This window comes from Uloborus diversus, chromosome 7 (genome assembly GCF_026930045.1).
Source record: "Uloborus diversus isolate 005 chromosome 7, Udiv.v.3.1, whole genome shotgun sequence".
Lineage (NCBI taxonomy): Eukaryota > Metazoa > Arthropoda > Arachnida > Araneae > Uloboridae > Uloborus > Uloborus diversus.
The window spans coordinates 112,268,702-112,287,244 of NC_072737.1; the positions used below are offsets into that span (position 1 = coordinate 112,268,702).

At 32.8% G+C, this 18,543-nt stretch overlaps 1 protein-coding gene across 1 annotated transcript in view; it reads right to left on the minus strand.

Moving 5' to 3' along the window:
• The window catches only part of LOC129226839 (EF-hand calcium-binding domain-containing protein 6-like), a 74,810-nt gene that overhangs the window by 23,231 nt on the left and 33,036 nt on the right, over positions 1 to 18,543 (minus strand). The window contains exons 9-11 of the mRNA XM_054861469.1: positions 15,031 to 15,179; positions 14,447 to 14,592; positions 6,464 to 6,652 (exon numbers count right to left, since the gene is read on the minus strand). Of these exons, the coding sequence (XP_054717444.1) occupies positions 6,464 to 6,652; positions 14,447 to 14,592; positions 15,031 to 15,179 (484 nt within the window). The remainder of the gene's footprint in view (positions 1 to 6,463; positions 6,653 to 14,446; positions 14,593 to 15,030; positions 15,180 to 18,543) is intronic.

An 18,543-nucleotide genomic window follows, 5' to 3' on the forward strand; every position in this document is an offset into this window, starting at 1 on the left:
CGTTAAGATAGATCCTATACGTTGATAAAAATGCCTCAAAATACTTGCTAATTTTTTTGTTTGTTAAAGACAGGATATGTAGAGATAAAATACTAAAAAAAAAAAAAAAAAGCTTTAGCAATAATGTAACAAATTTCAATGACTAAATAATACTAATTCAATAAATGTATGAAAAAAAAATAACAAATATCACTTTTCACCTATTTTTAAAGATAACAATGAATGACCAGAATTAGATGGTTCCTTGCTATATTTTTTAAATTATTTTTTTTAAATATTAATTTACTCATTCTGTTTTCTTTCTTTTTTGAATATTTTTTTTATTTGGGTAGGAAAACGTAGACTATAAGAGAACCAAGCAGAAAGATGGTAGCTTTGAATTTATTCAAATATGGGTTATTTGAATAACTTTCTACAGCCAAAACCTTTCCTACAATCAACTCTTAGTACAGTGCAATTAGACATAAACCTCAACATCCAAAGTAAAAGTTTTCCGTCAACTCCAAATTGTTGTATACTGTCCAAATATTGTTTGGTAAAAAGTTACACCGTTTTCAGCGTCGGGTTTTGGGGGGAGGGGGGGAAGAGGTTGGTAAATTAGTAGTTTTTATCAGTTTTTTGGAAATATTTAAAAAACTATGGGGTTTAGCGCAAAAAGTGCAATATACAAAATAATCTACACTAAATTACGAACAAAATGGTCCTAAGCATTATTTTGCTAAGTGAACGGTTCCATAGTTACGGCGGGTGTAAAAGTAGAAAATTTTCAGATTTTTTTGGAAAATGAAATTCTAACTACTACGTAAACAGAAATAACTAAACAATTTTATTAAAAAGTAATATTGTATAGTCGTATTCTAGTCTAAAAGAAGCTATGAGGCATTACATGGGATCCCACTAGGCTTGGCCTACCCTCATCGAGTTTCCTAAAATTGTTACCATAGATGAAGAGCAAAAGTTGTAAAACGTGAAAGTAAGAATTTCTACCTCTTTCTAGAAACGTAGAAATACTGGGAACGGGAACCGGTTTACTGCAATTTGCGTGAACTGTGATAAAGCACTTGAAGTTAGACTATTAGCTTTAAAAAAGACTGAGAACAAAACATTCAGAGATACACTTGAAACGAAAGTTAGCTGTTCAGTCTCTAGCCTCTATTACCAAGTCTATGACAATTAACAACACCACTGTATGTGTGAACCCTAATACCAGGGGTGTTTTTGATCCGAAATTTTAGAAAATTCCGAAAATTTTGGGTTAACAACACATTTTAAAACGGAAAAATTATTTTAAAAAATTTAAAAAACTTTTAAAATAATTTTTATTAATGATTTAAATGATTTTTGTATGCAACTTTGAAGAGTTTACTGGGGAGGGGGAAGGGTCGAGCTTCCTCATAGTTTCAGAAAATTTCACATTGCCTTCAGAAAATTTTAATTGAGTCCACGTGCGCCCCTGCCTAATACTCTCTTACATCGGATTGTGTGCACTGCATGAAAATATGAGAGATTGTAAGAAATACTGTCGAACCCGCTTAAGTGAATAGCCATTTTGCCACGAGAAAATATTTTAATAAGCGGGATATTCCGAAAACCTGGATAAAAATAACACATTATATTGGTTTGGTACATTGAAAATGTATTATATTAAGCGGGATATTCTTTTAACCGATGTTCTAATAAGCGGGCTCAACTGTATTTTAATTTGAATTATGTGCATATCCTCCATCCTTGTTCGACGAATCTGGCTTGATAAGGATGGGGAGCAAATCTTCAATGGTGTCTGTTTTGGTTCCAGATTCAAATGAATCATCGGTCACCCCAGATTTAGAAAAAGTGTCCTACATCATTGATGATGATCACCTTCTTCATTGTGTTTTCTGAGGTTTCCCAGCTACTTTCAGACAGATTTGCGAGCAATACATAAATTACGTAATTGTTCATTATAGGCCAGCAACTTGTTTTTGATGAATAAGAGCAAGGAACCATAAAAGATGAAGAACAATTACATAGATCACATTCTACCACTAACATTGAAGTCAAAGTTGAAGACTCAATCGATGCAACTATCAACCAAAGTGAATTTCTAGCTAACACTAAGAACAAAATGGGGCTTATTTCTCTCCTGACAATGTACTTGCAAAGAGGTGGTTGCACAGTTCATCAAGCATCAGGTGATGCTGTCTTATTAATAGTTTTAACAGCGATTGATAAAGCTAAGAATGGAGTTGAAACTTGTGTGATCGGTGATGACATGGACTTACTATTCTTGTTGAATGTTCACACACCATCAGAAAACAAATTGAAAATAGTGGTACCAAAGAAAGGCAATCAGCAGGAGAAGGTATGCACTGTTTCGACATTCAGCGAAGCATTGGAGATATGAAGGGTGTACTCTTTGCAATATACGCCTTCACAGGATGTGACAATGTACCATCTTTCTACAAGAAGGGAAACATTTCACCGTATAGGAAAGTGTAAGTCAACAACGCTCTTCGTACGAAGCTTCTAAGTCTTTAATGATTCCAAAGTTGACCCCAGTGCGGTGGCTGGCGCACGGAAGTATTTCTTTCTTGCGATGTTTAGAGCAAATAATACTGAAGATCTATATAGCTTTCACTAGCAGTGTTACTTGCAGGCTATTTATTGCAAAGCAGCCCATACATTCATTGTTCAAGTTGGCTTACCCTCACTTCAGGCTGGATGAGAAAAAGAATTTACCTCCAGTGGGGGTGGAAGAAGATTAGTGAATACCTGAGAGCAATTATAACAATGCGTTCTCCAGCTCCCTGGGAATTACTTTCCCTCATAGTGCGCGTTTGCAAAGCCGAATGCTTCCGTAGCTGCGAGTGCAGAAGTAGTGGTCTAAACTGCTCAAGCATGTGCAGCAATTGCTCAGGTCTAAGATATAATAACAGGGACACTAATATCATAGACGAAGATCTAGAAGAGGACGGTGGTATGCTTGAAGAGGACTGAATACTGGTGAATAATTTACATCACAATCTGTCGCATTCAACGTTCTACATTTTTACTAAACATTAGTATTGAACTCAGTTTACGAACGTCAAAAATATACAACAATAAAATATGGTTGTAATATACAGGCAAATATTCCTATTTTCTACAGAAAGAACTTCAAAAGCTGCACTTATAAAAATGTCATAATTAAAAATAATATAGCAATAAATCATAATTGTTATGAATTTTTATAATTTAAAAAATCATCTATGTTTAAAATATATTCATTTTTATTGCGGCATTGTCTAGAGAAAGTTTGTGTTTCTCCATGCTGCAGATTTGTATAGCCACGGTACATGAATGCTTCTTTTCCCTTAAAAGTAGAGCCCCTTGAGTAGGTGGTGAGGTTGTCGTTCCTTCAAGGGTTTATCACAAACATACCACCAGCCCTATAGATCGCAATTTGCTTTTACAAAACACTCCTCATACAAAAAATTAGTTTTCTAAGTGATAATGAATATTTTTTCCGAAAAATCTAAAAAAAAAATGAAATTTTTCTATTTTTCACCTGCCGTAACTCTGCAACCATTCACTTAACAAAATAATGTTTAGGACCATTTTGTTCGAATTTCAGTGTAGATTATTTTGTATATTGCACTTTTCGTGCTAAACGCCATAGTTTTCTAAATATTTCGGAAAAACTGATAAAAACTGCTAATTTACCAACATCTCCCCCCCCTCCCCCCAAAACCCGACGCTGAAAACGGTGTAACTTTTTACCAAACAATATGTGGACTGTATAGAACAATTTGGAGATGAAGGGAAACTTTTACTTTGGATGTTGAGGTTAGGCCTTTTTTTGGTCTATTTGCACCGTACTATCTGTCAATCATTCTATTATCCACTAGAAATAATTCTGCAATCATTTTCTTGCCTCCACCTCCAACCCAATATACATAATTATCTACTTATCTATTTATATTCAAAAAGAAAGGCAGATTGATACAAATATAGAAAGTTGGATACTTTGAAGAACTAAGAAATTAAAAGTATAAATAAAATATAATTGCTCATTTTGAGAGAGTTCATGGAGTCTTACAGATAAAAGAGTAAGAATAAAAAAAAAACTAGTATGTTGTGGCCATCACGAAACTTTCTTCTATATTTTTCTTTTTTTTTTTCTGATCCCTCCCCATGCTTGACGAGGAAGCAATATTCCCAACAAAAACAAAATTACACATGCAAAAACTTGACTACCATCCCAATGTCTGAATTATTGCAAAAGCAAAGCAAAGAGCGAAAATTGAAAGTTATTTTAAAAGCCTTGCTTAATTACAAATATTTTATTTGTTAACAAACATAAGATGGCAACAGTTAAAAATTTTAAATCATTGAGATAATATTTCCGATCATTTCCATTCAATTAAAATCACGAGAAATACGCAGACGACAATCTATTACGATTTATCTTTCTTATTGTTGCATTAATAAAGCTATTTTTATTTAAAAAAAAAAAAAAAAATCAACACCTCTTGGAGCGATTGGCATCAAAATTGAACCAAAGCCTGTTTACATATGGATTCACATATATTCCAAATTTCAACCATAACTTAGCATTACTTCTTGAGATAGGGCACTCACAATGGAAAAAAAGAACGAGCGATTGCGCTACCCCCCTTTTTAGCTGTTGACACCAAAATAAAATCAGCTCTTATACCCACTAAGGACTACTTGCCGATAAATTTTTCTTTCATTCTGTTCATTATTTCTTGAGATACAGCAGTCACAATTGACGACAAAAAACATTCTATAGCTCAACCCCCGTTTGAGTTATTGACACCAAAATTGAATCAGCACCTGTTCCTGTTAATGGCAACATATGGACCAAATTTTGTCTGATTCCGCCAGTTACTTCCTGAGGAATAGCAAGCACGCGTAACTCAAAAAACGTCCCATTGCTCCACCCCCCTTGCAGGAATTCGCGCCAAAAACCAATGGGCACAAGTTCACATAGGGGCACATATGTGTACCAAATTTCGTTCGATTTCATGCGGTAGTTTTTGCTGTAGAGCGGCCACAAAAAACTGGTCACACACAGACGTGACACACACACATACACACACACATACATACACACACAGACAGACAGACATTTTCCAAAAATAGTCGAAATGGACTCAGCACACCTCAAAACGTTCGAATCCGTCAAAATTCGAAATTCGAAAATTTGCACGAATCCAATACTTTCTTCTATGTATTAGATATAGAAGAAAGTAAAAAGAAACTAGTATGTTGTGGCCATCACGAAACTTTCTTCTATATTTTTCTTTTCTTTTTTTTTCTGATCCCTCCCCATGCTTGACGAGAAAGCAATATTCCCAACAAAAACAAAATGACACATGCAAAAACTTGACGACTATCCCAATGTCTGAATTATTGCAAAAGCAAAGCAAAGAGCGAAAATTGAAAGTTATTTTAAAAGCCTTGCTTGAATGAATTACAAATATTTTATTTGTTAACAAACATAAGATGGCAACAGTTAAAAATTTTAAATCATTGAGATAATATTTCCAATCATTTCCATACAATTAAAATCACTAGAAATACGCAGACGACAATCTATTACGATTTATCTTTCTTATTGTTGCATTAATAAAAATATTTTTATTCGCAAAAAAAAAAAAAAAAAAATCAACACCTCTTGGAGCGATCGGCGTCAAAATAGAACCAAAGCCTGTTTACATATGGATTCACATATATTCCAAATTTCAACCAGAACGTAGCATTACTTCTTGAGATAGGGCACTCAAAATGGAAAAAAAGAACGGGTGATTGCGCTACCCCCCCCTTTTTAGCTGTTGACACAAAAATAAAATCAGTTCTTATACCCACTAAGGGCTACTTGCCGATAAATTTTTCTTTCATTCCGTTCATTATTTCTTGAGATACAGCAGTCACAATTGACGACAAAAAACGTTCTATAGCTCAACCCCCGTTTGAGTTATTGACACCAAAATTGAATCAGCACCTGTTCCTGTTAATACCAACATATGGACCAAATTTTGTTTGATTCCGCCAGTAACTTCCTGAGGAATAGCAAGCGACGCGTAACTCGAAAAACGTCCCATTGCTCCACCCCCCTTGGAGGAATTCGCGCCAAAAACTAATGGGCACAAGTTCACATAGGGGGACATATGTGTATTAAATTTCGTTCGATTTCATGCGGTAGTTTTTGTTGTAGAGCGGCCACAAAAAACTGGTCACACACAGACGTGACACACATACATACACACACACACACACACATACATACATACACACACACACACACAGACAGACAGACATTTTCCAAAAATGGTCGAAATGGACTTAGCACACCTCAAAACGTTCGAATCCGTCAAAATTCGAAATTCGAAAATTTGCACGAATCCAATACTTTCTTCTATATATTAGATATAGAAGAAAGTAAAAAAAGGCTACCTGATACTTAATGTTATCAACTTACATCTTCGGGCTTTTTCTTGTACTTTTGGAAAAAATCATTGTAATTAATGTCTTTCCCGTAAAGTCTCAAGTCTGAAACTATTTCTTGACATTGTTTATTTGACAAAGGAAAGCAATAACCAGACAAAATGTTTTGAAGACATTCAGGTGCTATGAAACCACTTTGATCAGGATCACAAACAAGAATAGCCTGCAAAAATCATCCCACATTTTAATTCCAAATTTCACATATACTCTTTATAACTACTAATTTAATTATTTATTGAAAACAAACCATGATAAATTATAATTTAAACAAAGATTTATCGACAAAGACTTTCAATGTCTCCATATTTTTTTTTTTTAATTTTTAAGATGTTACACTAAAATTGAATTACTTGCAAAACCAAATTTAAATATAGAATTAGATATGAAATGAGCAATTCATTTCTAGAAAGTTAAATTTACAATCAAAATACTTCTATCTATATATATAAAAATGAATGTTTGTCTGTATGTCATTCATGAACTCAAAAACTACCCGGCAGATTTGGCTGAAACTTTCACCGTTTGTTATTTTTGGTACTGGGAATGTTTATAGACCAGTTCGAAAAAAATCTGATCGATAGTTCCTTTTTTATTCCAATTTAAGTCACAATCTATTGGATAAATACGAATAAAATTATCGGCTGCAGAAATTAATTCGCGTGAAAGACCTCATTGATAAGAAGTAAGCTGTTGACATTTTTCTTGAGTTTGAACAAATAAATTCTTTCTTTATTGTTTTATGGCTTTTCATGCATCGGGGGGATTTAAAACTTTTTCTATTTGATATTTTTAGCGATTGATTGATCTTGCAAACTGCGTGAGTAAAAAATTTGAGTATAGTCATGGCTTCACTTGATACCTGGACCGATTATTATGAAAATTGATATATATATATATATATGTATTTTTCCACGGAGAAGGTGCAGAATATGCTCATTGAAGCCACTCGCCACCAGGTGGCACTGCAGAGTAGCAACTTCCGCCCCGTTCAACCGATTGTCATGAAAATCAGTATAATGATGTATTTTTTTGTTGCCGTAGCAACGCGCGTCGGGTACAGCTAGTTAAAAATAATTTTTACGGAAAATTTTGTGTTTTATTCATTTTGTGATCCATTGGATTGCCACTGCTTGAAATAATTTCTGAAAAGCATGTTTTGTCTTTATATTGTGCATAACACGCTACAATCTAGGGCACCTTGTATCTACAACTATATGTGGTTTCACCGGTTAGATGGGGCTAAGATGATAGCTCTGTTTTTTTATTCAGACCCTTGATCTAGTACCCTCAGAGACATTGATTTGGAATGGAAACTTGTAGGACTTTGTAATGAAAACAAATTTAGCATGCATCAGTCACTGTTATGATACACAGGAGATCTTCAACCTCCAGACATTAAACCTGCCACTAGCCAGTTACTTAAGAGTGCAACACCTTATCTATTGGGCTACCACAGACATTATTACACATAACATTGATTTTGAGTAATACAAATTTCACAAGAAGTTAGCAAACATGTTTAAAACAATGTCCTTTGTTAATTCTAATTTAATACATGCTTTTTGTGGAAACACAAATAACATTTCAATTTGACTACTTTTGGTAAAGGGAAGTTCTTCACATGCCAGTCAACACAAATCTTAACAAACCTTATCATCTAGCATCCAAATACAGTAGAGTCTCGAAATTTGGAGGTAATTGGGGCTCACACTACCTCAGATAACCCAATTAAAATTTTACACTATTCGGATGACATGAGGACCAGCACCTGTTACTTCCAACCCGATTAAAATTTTACACTATTCAGATGACATGAGGACCAGCATTTGTTACTTCCTTATAGTACAAAGAAAAATGATTATTGCCTTCAGAAGAAATTATCACTTAAAGTTTGACATAAATGTCCCGTTTAATTATCCCAAACTATGACTGTTTTTTTTTAAAACAATTTCTGTCTATATTTGTGGGCAGGCATAAGATGCATTTTTGAGTGGCCCTGATTGCAGTTCAACAAGTTTCGCCATGACGTCTGTATCTGTGTGGGTACAGGCATATATGTTCTCAGCTTCATACAGTTAATAATAGAAGGTTTAAATAACGTATATAATATACAACTCATACGCTATCAAAGTGCACACCTCGTTTTCGGATATCAATTGGATATTTCAGTAATTATCTCAAATACATTTAAGTTAAATTATTCAAGTTATTATCTCTAAGACATCTCTTATTCTATATCTTAAAGTCGATGAAAATTGTATGATACTTAGGAAGTGATACTAATGCTGAGCTCTCAATACCATTTTATTATTTATTGTACATAGTTAAAAGAGATTTTTTTAATTAAAATTTCTAATATCAAATTTTAATTTAAAAAAATCGTTTTTCATCGACTACAAAACATAACTTAAAATGTAAAAAAAGCACCTCGAATTAAACGGAAATTTGAATTTTTGAGACTCGGGGTTTTTGGGAATTTACTGTATGTCAGGGATAGAAGTGACATTTGCCAACAAAAATATAGGAAAATATAGGAATTTTCTGAAAAAAATATAGGAATTCGATGGAAAATATAGGAGTTTTCTGCAAACAATATAGGAATTTTTCAAAATAATATAGGAATATTTTGAAAAAAAAAAGGATATACAGGAATTTCGATAACAAAGCTCGCCAGTATGACTTTTTTTTCAAAATGCAATACTACTATTCGATTAAAAACATGTAATTACACTACCTGACATAAGTGCAATACATACGCATAATTAAGTCTAAAAATACACACAAAATCAATTTTACAAACAGTAAAAGAGCGTAAAACTGTAATTTGTACTAAACATATTAAGGCATACTTCTTTAAAAATAAAAAAAAATAGACGAAACTTTTTGTAGATGAACACAAATCTTTCTTAAAATAGTTGTGTCACTAATCTAATTTTTAATGAAAGATTTTGCATGATCCGATACTGCGATGGGCAAGCTGTGCAGTAGAATGAAATTCGTGAAGTTCTGTTCTAATTTATGTTATCACTTGACAATGCAGTAAAAGCCAAACTTAAAGTTTTATAAATTGTTGAAACATGTGCTATGCTGAAATCAAAGTCACATGTCACAGTAATATCAGGGGTCAATCCAGGTTTCATTTTTTAAGTCCCCATTATGCGAAAAAGAAAAATATTTTTTGTGAATTTTCTTTATTTTTGTGAAAAAGAAATTATTGTGAATTTCCTTTTCTTTTCTAGAAAAAAAGTGTTCAGGTAAAAATTTAAATGTATGCAAATTAAAAATTTAAATGTATACTGTGTTTTTTTTCAGAAAAATCTCTGATATGACACTTTTTGACCATTTTTCCCCCCTGAAAATCCTGACTTTTCAGTACCAATTTCGATCATAGTTGAAATCCACGATTTCCCATGACTTTGAAGGACACCCAGTAAAATATATATTTGATTTAGAAATATTTGGTCATTAAAGCAAAATAATCCAGACCTAAAAAACTTGGTGGCCACCACTGTCCCAAAGTTTTAAAGTACAAAAAGTGAGGGGGGGGGGGTTAGTTTTTACTACTTTCATAAAAAAAATTAATAAATAGAACCTTGCACTTGTTTACAAAAACATGCATTTTGGAAAATTTAAGTTAAAATAGGTTTTTAAATTACTTCAAAATAAATAAATGAGAAGTCGTTAGGAAACTGCATTTTAGTAATCAAAACCGTTTCTTTAAGTTCATACCAAAGCCTCCAAATCAATGAGGATCGAATGCAATTGTGCAGATAAAATTTCACTTTTCTAGAAACTAATGCAGGGCTCCCAACACATTTTAGTTTTAGAAAAGGGTAAAAGAGGACCAATTTCAATCAAAAAGAGGACTAAAGAGGACCAGTTAGGATTAAAAAGAGGATCTTGAGAGGACCATTCATTTAAACACAAGGAAGCATCAAAAGGCAAATTAGCTGCATGCTGCTAAATCCCTGAAAACAATTTGTTAATTAACCATAATACTGATTTTTAATGATACAATTCCTTTATCACCTTCTGCACAACTGATCTTTTTATCCATTGAATAATATTATTTACACAAACATTTGGATGGGAGGGGGGGGGAGGCACTTAGCGCAGCACTTAAGGCAGCCTCCATAGAACTAAATGGGCGTAATGATACATTTTGAATTGAACCAGGGATGCTGGTAGTCTCACTGAAGGATAGATGAAGCTGTGCTTCATCTTTCTATAGTTTAAAATTATTTTTGTGTTTTTCTGTATTGTAATGCTTCTTTAATAGCATTTATATCCCTTCTCCACCGATATGAATCCATCACACACCAAACAGATCTACTGTATTGAAAGTTTCCCTAAAAATGTCTGAAATTCTCAATCACAAAGAGAAGCAGATCACATGAGGCATAGTTTTGCAATTTTCATATTCAAAGTATATTTTCAAGAATCAAAGCTTACATTAAAAAAAAATAATCCATGATTGCAGGGCCATGAGTGCTTTGAACTTTTATGGGGGGGAAAACAAATTCCCCCCTTTAGCAGGCATCATGCCGCCTGCCTTGTCTAGGGTCAGAGAAGTCTGACTGCGATAGGAAGGTCCGGGTTCGAATCCCGGCTCGGGCATGGACGTACTTTCTCTCTCCTGTCCTTGTCCCCTATAAACGGGTCCTTATGGCATGTGTGTACAGTAGAAGTCGGACTTCACACCAAATTACTCTACAGTTGGAAAAGTGAAGCAGTGCACCTCAAATTGCCAGCCTACTTGGCACACGACAACAACAGCAGCAGGCATCATGACAATGAAATGATGTACAAATTCAACTTCATATAATTACATAATTCAACTTTGTTTCATATACAGACGCTACTTTAAAATGTTATGTGCTCAATTGTTTAAATTTAATACCCCTCCCCCTCCCACACAAAAAAATAGTAATAACCGAAAATAAGCTAATGATAATCAAAATTATGTTTGGAAAACTAAATAAGCTTGAATTAAACAACAGAAAAAATATTAATTTTTTAGTTATTTAAGTAAAAATTTAATGGAGTTAATCTGACGTAGCATGTCAAAATAACTTCTAATTGCCATAAATATAAAAATATTTATAAGATGCAAAACGATTGAAAGCACAGAGAAGCAAATTTTCACGAACCAAGTTCAATGTTGGCATGCTTCCCATAAGATAAAATTATTTATTTTCTACTAAATTAAACCTAAAACATGCTAATCTAAGTTGGAATATGGGAAAATAACATTCGATTGGGCAAAATATTTTAATATTTACATGATTCAAAAAGATTGAAATTTCAAACATTAAAAGCAATTTTCGGCGAAGTCCGAGTAAGTTCAATGTTACCATGGTTTCCAAAATAATTCCTACGTTAATTATTGAAATTAAATGAAAAATAAGCTAATCTAAAGTAGTATATGTCAAAATAACTTCCAATTGTCAAAAACATCTAAATGTTTACAAGATGCAAAAGGATTGAAATTATTTTCCGCGAAGTCCGAATAAGCTCAATGTTGCTATTGTTTTCAAAATATTTCCTTCGTTAATTATTGAAATTAAACGAAAAATAAGCTAAACTAAGGTAGCATATGTCAAAATAACTTCCAATTGTCAAAACATCAAAATGTTCACAAGATGCAAAAGGATTGAAATTTCAAACGCGAGATGCAATTTTCCGCGAGGTCCGAATAAGCTTAATGTTATTGTTATGGTTTCCAAAATATTTCCTTGGTTAACTATTGAAATTAAACGAAAAATAAGCCAATCTATAGAAACATACGTCAAAATAACTTCAAATTGCCAAAAACATCAAAATGTTCACAAGATGCAAAAGGATTGAAATTTCAAACGCGAGATGCAATTTTCTGCGAAGTCCGAATAAGCTCAATGTTATTGTTATGGTTTCCAAAATATTTCCTTCGTTAATTATTGAAATCAAACGAAAAATAAGCTAAACTAAAGTAGCATATACTAAAATAACTTCTAATTGTGGAAAACATCAACATATTTACAAGATGCATAAGGATTGAAATTTCAAAAGCGAGAAGCATTTTTCCGCGTCCGAGCCGAGTAAGTTCAATGTTGCCATGGTTTCCAAAATAATTCCTTCATTAATTATTGAAATTAAACGAAAAATAAGCTAAGCTAAGGTAAGCACATGTCAAAATCACTTTGGATTGTAAAAAGAATCAAAATATTAACAAGATGCAAAAGGATTGAAACCTCAAACACGAAAGCAATTTTTCGCGATAAATCATATCGAATATATATGTTCAGAAAATTGCACTAATGAAATATTTTTAAAAGAATTACAAGCACAATCCAAACAATAAATAAATTCAAGCAATAAAGAAACTTTTTATACTTTTTCAAGGTTTTCAAACACTAGAAAATGTGTGTGTGTGACCTCTCCCCCCCCCCCCCCAAGAACTTTTCAAGGTTTTTCATGGGCGTACGAACTTTGTTTAACACGCGCTGCGGCGGCGTGCTTGGGAGAACAGTAACTTTTAACGAAATGAAAAATTTTAAAAATCTGATATTTAAGTAAAAACAATATAAAAGCGAACTAATCAGACCATAATGTTAAAAGTCTAAAGCGGACTTTACCATAAAACACGGACTTTGGCGGGAAAAGCGAACCATTTGGGATCCCTGCACAGTAGGAAAGATAAAATGGCGGCTGCACGTGGATCGCGGAAAAGGCGGTAGCCAAAAGTCGAGGGAAAAAGTTTAAAAAAAAAGGAATCGGAAACTAAAAATATAGGAAAATATAGGAATTATAGGAAATATAGGAACTTTTTCAGAAATATAGGAATATAGGAACGCTGCGATGCCTGTGTATGTGCTGGCACGAGACATAGTTCATGAAAAGGATACTTTGATAACTCTGAATTGGCACAGGAGCCAAATTTCGGAAACAATCTAGTCATTCTGTAGATGGTGTTTTCAGTGTACAGATGGTGTTTCAGTTTGCAGTGTGTCACTTCATAATTAAGTCTCCAATTTAAAACTCCTATTCTTGTAGCTAATAGATTCTTGTTTACAGCCCCATTCTCCATGTTCAGCGGGGGGGGGGGGGAGACATTGGAAACAAGTTACAGTCGACTCCCGCTACAACGCGATTCGACTTACGTGAAATGGCTATAACGCAAGTTTTTCCCGTGTAACGAATTTTAGGGCTAATGCAAATTCCTCGTCCTCAATACGAATTTTTTTGGAAAGAAGTATCAGTTTCGTTATTGGGTCCTAAATATTGATTTCGTGAAAATATTTTCTCCCTATAGCGTCACTGATAGCGGAAGTTCCCTTCACCATACTAGTACACGCATCGCTTTGTTAGTGCGTCAATAACCACTCTGCTTCTTTCTTTCTTTTTTCTTTCTAAATATTAAAGTTGATGAAATAAAATGGCACCTTAGAGCACTGTTTTATTTAAAGTTTAAAGATGAGAAGAAAAAGAAAGTGGGGAAAAAAAAAGCTTAAGATATTTGATATGCCTGAACAACTAAAAAGTACGTCGACAGTAACATGACAATAAGTATATGTGATGTACGTACCATGTAGTTTTATTTTATGTCTTTCCCTGCCATTGATCATTTATTTTGTAGATCTTAACAGTTTTTTATGTCGAATGAAGCTGCTTTTTTATTTTTTAAGTACAGTTCTTAATTATAAGAAACTTTAATGTATAGTTGAGGAATGCTTTAAAGCAGTTTCAGGGTTGTTTATAAGTGTCTAAAAGAATTTAGTATGTTTCAAAAAAAATTGCATACATACCCTTTTCTACAACGTGAAATTTCGACTTACCCAAGGAGTCTTGGAATGCATCCACTCGCATTAGCCGGGATTCGACTTTAGTTTTAAAGAAGCCACACTTTTTAAATGTTATTTACCTGCTTGCTTATCTTTGCTTTACGTAACCTATTAATTCTACTGTGGTATTTACTTACTTTTTCAATATTTGAGATATTTTTGTTCACATGATGCTTCAATTTGGAAACAAGTTTCTCGCCAGTCAAATCACAATATTTTTTCAAATCCATTGGTTTTTCTGAAACATCCAAAACTCCACTTGAGCCAACACAATCCATAGCTTCTCCCTATGTTTAAAATAAAGAATCATGGTCTGAATTAACTACAAAAAAACATTCCTGTGCATCTCAACATGATAGGTCCACCAATAAATATGTAATAACCATTGCAAAATCATTTTTTAATGAGTAAAAATTACTTCCTGAACTTCATATAATAAAAAATTACACAAAAACTATGCAAAACATGGCAATTTTAAAGAAATCAAAAAAGTTTAGAAACAGCTGTTTAAAAAACATAGGTTTACTGAACCAAAACGTCACAATTTTATAAGAAACTTTGCCTAATTTCTTTGTTAGGAATAGTTCATAAATCCTCTTTGGCATTGTTTCTGTAGGATTTAAAAGAACAGGACTACAAGAATTAAAGTAATTTTGTAGCAAAAGCTCATAAACAACAATGAACAAATATTTTGAAATTTGGTTAATTGCCTTCAAATAACTTACTTGACATGTACTCTCACAAGGTCCTTCAAACAGCCTTAGAAAGTCCATGCATTTGATGAGGTTTGTACTTCCTGGGTCCAATAGATTAGTCAATTCTTTATACTCCTCATCAGATAGTTTAAAGTTCAGACCGATTTCTACAGCTTTTTTTTAGTTCTGGTCGAGTAATTTGCCACTCTGAATCCTATCATTATAAATTTTTTCAAAAATATTTTGATAAACACATATACAACTAAAGAAATATAGAATATTATGTAATTATTTATAAGGACAGAGTCTAAAATATGTAAATTTATTAAAATTTTATAGGCTATTATAACCACCCATATGGAATCAAAAAATAAAACATATTGTTTTCATCACAGCATCGGTTCTCCCAAAAGATTTCATAAAAGTCATAGCTTTTTTAGGCTTTCTTTGAAGTATGTTAGCTGACTTTAATTTCTTTTCTTGCCTCTGCAACTTTTTCAGATCAAACGTCCTTACTACAGTGTTTGTTCTGAACTTAAAAATCTATAAGACCAGCTAAATCTTTATTAATGAAAGTAAGAGTCTGTACTTGGAAAATAAGAGCTAAAAAAGTTTTTTAAAAAAATCATGTTTTTGATGAAGTAAAAAGACAAAAAAAAAAAAAAAAATATTTTTGCTCATGCTGTTAATTTTACAGTTACATAACTTGAGCACAAAAATACAGGAGATTATTATTAAGTGGACAAGTAACTTAATAGAAAACTACTTTTCTTTTTTTTTAAATACAAATATCACCCGAGATGAATTTTGTAAAATGAAAGTAAAGTAATTTTATTGATAATAATATGTGTAAAAAATGTATAAACTATAGAATAAATTTTTAAATATATTTTACATTTTTGTTAAAAAGAAATTCATGCTATGCTGTCTGAACTTAGAGCCATTCAAGTAAGACAGATTTTCATTTTCCTGCAGCTGCATGCTGATCTGGTGATCTCATGGATTATGGGCTTTTGAAACTTTGCAAATAACACAGGATTTCGAGTATTTCCTTGATTCAAGTCATGAATGTAAAAGCTTTTCTTTCCCTGCCAAACACTTGTTTTTTCTCTCTGGTTTCAACTTTTTCTTTTGGTTTTCTGTGAGTTTTGGTTTCAACTCACAGCACCTCAACCTCAAGGTCATGTTGATGTGCCTCCAAAACCCACTGTGCATTTGGATATTATTGTTCAAGAATAAAATAAAAATATTTATCACTTGAAAACATTTATCTGAATGTGAAACTTAGGTTTCAATTTTAATTTTATTGCCTTTAATGGAACATATTAGCTTTGACATTTATTTAAACAATATTCCCATAGCAGGTTTAGAGGCAGTTTTCCAAGTAAACAAATAGCAGTTTCTGAATTTTTTGGTCAAAGCATCAATACCGACATGCAGGTTTTTGAGACCAATCTGCAATGTAATAGCTCTTAAATTAAGGAAAAAACAAATAAAAAATATGATTTTGTGTACATGGGGGGGGGGGGAGGGGGGATGCATCAGCCATGACATTCCATTTAAATTTTAAATAACTTTTCGGTATTTCCAGTATAGTTCCAGTATGTAAAAAAATCCAGCACATTTCCATAATTTTAAGAATTTCCACTACTAGTAGACAATCTAGTTTGGTGTATTTTCATAAAAGTTTAATTCTATTCTGGGCACTGATATTTGAACTCTCCTTTTTTAAAACTTAAACTTTGCAAATCAAAGTTTTTCTTGCAGTTTCAAAAAATAGAGATTTAATTTGTGATGAAATTAGGGTTGGTACTATTTCTACAATATGGTTTAAAACTTTAAAATGTAAGATATAATCTTTCTTTTTTAACTTTCATTGCACCACTTTTTCTTAACTTAACTTTTGAGGGGAAAAAAATCAAGATGACTTTCTTGGATAAAATTACAACTGGGTGGCCAGTTTTTTTTTTTTTTATACATATATTCTTTTACTACACTTGCAAAATAAAGGGAAACATTTTAATACAAAAATGTGGAGTAAAATATCAAAATGTAGATAAAATAACATTGTTTGAACAAAATATTATATTTATAGCTGAAATGAGAAAAACATCATCCAACTGTAAAATTAACAATAAGATAATTAAAGACATTAATCTCAGCACACAAGTTTTAAGAATAATTTCCCTTTATCCAAACTTAGCAAACAATCAAAGAAAATACTATTGTGAGAGTGAGTGTAGAGATTAAATATCTAGGACATGGCTCCAAAACCAAGCAGGCTTTAGCATAATCTGAACCACAATCGGGCACATAGGTGTCTGAAGATGCAAATTTAAAACCATTTAGCAGAACAAAAAGAATGTGAAGTACAAAAAAAAAAAACTTATTACAAATATTTAAAAATCCCATAATCATAAACGAGTTTTAAATATATACAACTCTCTGATAGTGAAAGATCTGCAAATAATTTTGGTTCTTGGATAATTTAGATTCATTACCAGCATCCCAACAATGTTTGGCTATAGAAAGCTTAGTTACTTCTCGTTCTTTGCAAAATTTTTGTGCTGTTTCAGCCTAAATTTTAAGGTATACTTAGTTAAGAGGATTTACCTTTTAACAAGGCAGAGACAGTTTTATCACCTATGTCATAAGATTATAGGTTACAAAACATATTTAAAATGCCAATATCAATGTACATCTAAGTTTAAAACAGCTATTAAATGTAGGTAAGTATTGGCTATGCCTGAACTTTATAGTCTTTTGCTGTCAATCTCTACATTTAAAAAAAAGTGGAATTTTTAACCATGAAAAATCAATGAGGAAGTTATAAATTTAGAAAGTACATACAGTGTTACTGATTCTTGTGAAAACACTGCGAAGCCGTGTTTCTGGATTCAAAATGCGGTTTTTAATCTTCTGAACAACTGGAGCACAATCAAGTTTTTCACTCTTTCTGCAAGAAAAAAGAAGAATGTTGATGGGAAAACCTTTACGAGCGATTGGTAGATTAACCCGTAACAGGGGATGTGCAGTCTTACAGACTACTCAAAAGTTCATCCCACCACCCCCTTTTTCATTTTTAGTCGGACTGAATGGTTTTCCCCCCAATAGCTTTCTGTTTTGTGACCTTCAACACTCCCTTGCTAATCAGTATCATTTGGCAAGCGCATCTGGTTTAAATTTCATTGCATTCTTTAGGAGCGGTCTGTGAGACCTCATCTCCTCTTCAGTGTTACAATTTCCGGCACTGGTAAACATGATTCTTAACCTTAAGACCGCAAAGATAGATTCATTTTATTTTACCCGCGTTATGCGGAAGAGATGCAAAATTTTCTTGTTGAAGTTGAGATTTGTTTGAAATGTTCTTAGGAGTTATGCAATAAATGTTCTAAGGAGAATAAGGACTGAATTTTTCCTGGAAATACAATGCTATATACCATTGGTTCCCAACCGGGGGTTCGCAAGAGGTTTTCAGGGGGTTCGTGAAAAAAATATTGTAATGGCGGAATTTTATCATGCCTGTTTCTGATAAAGTT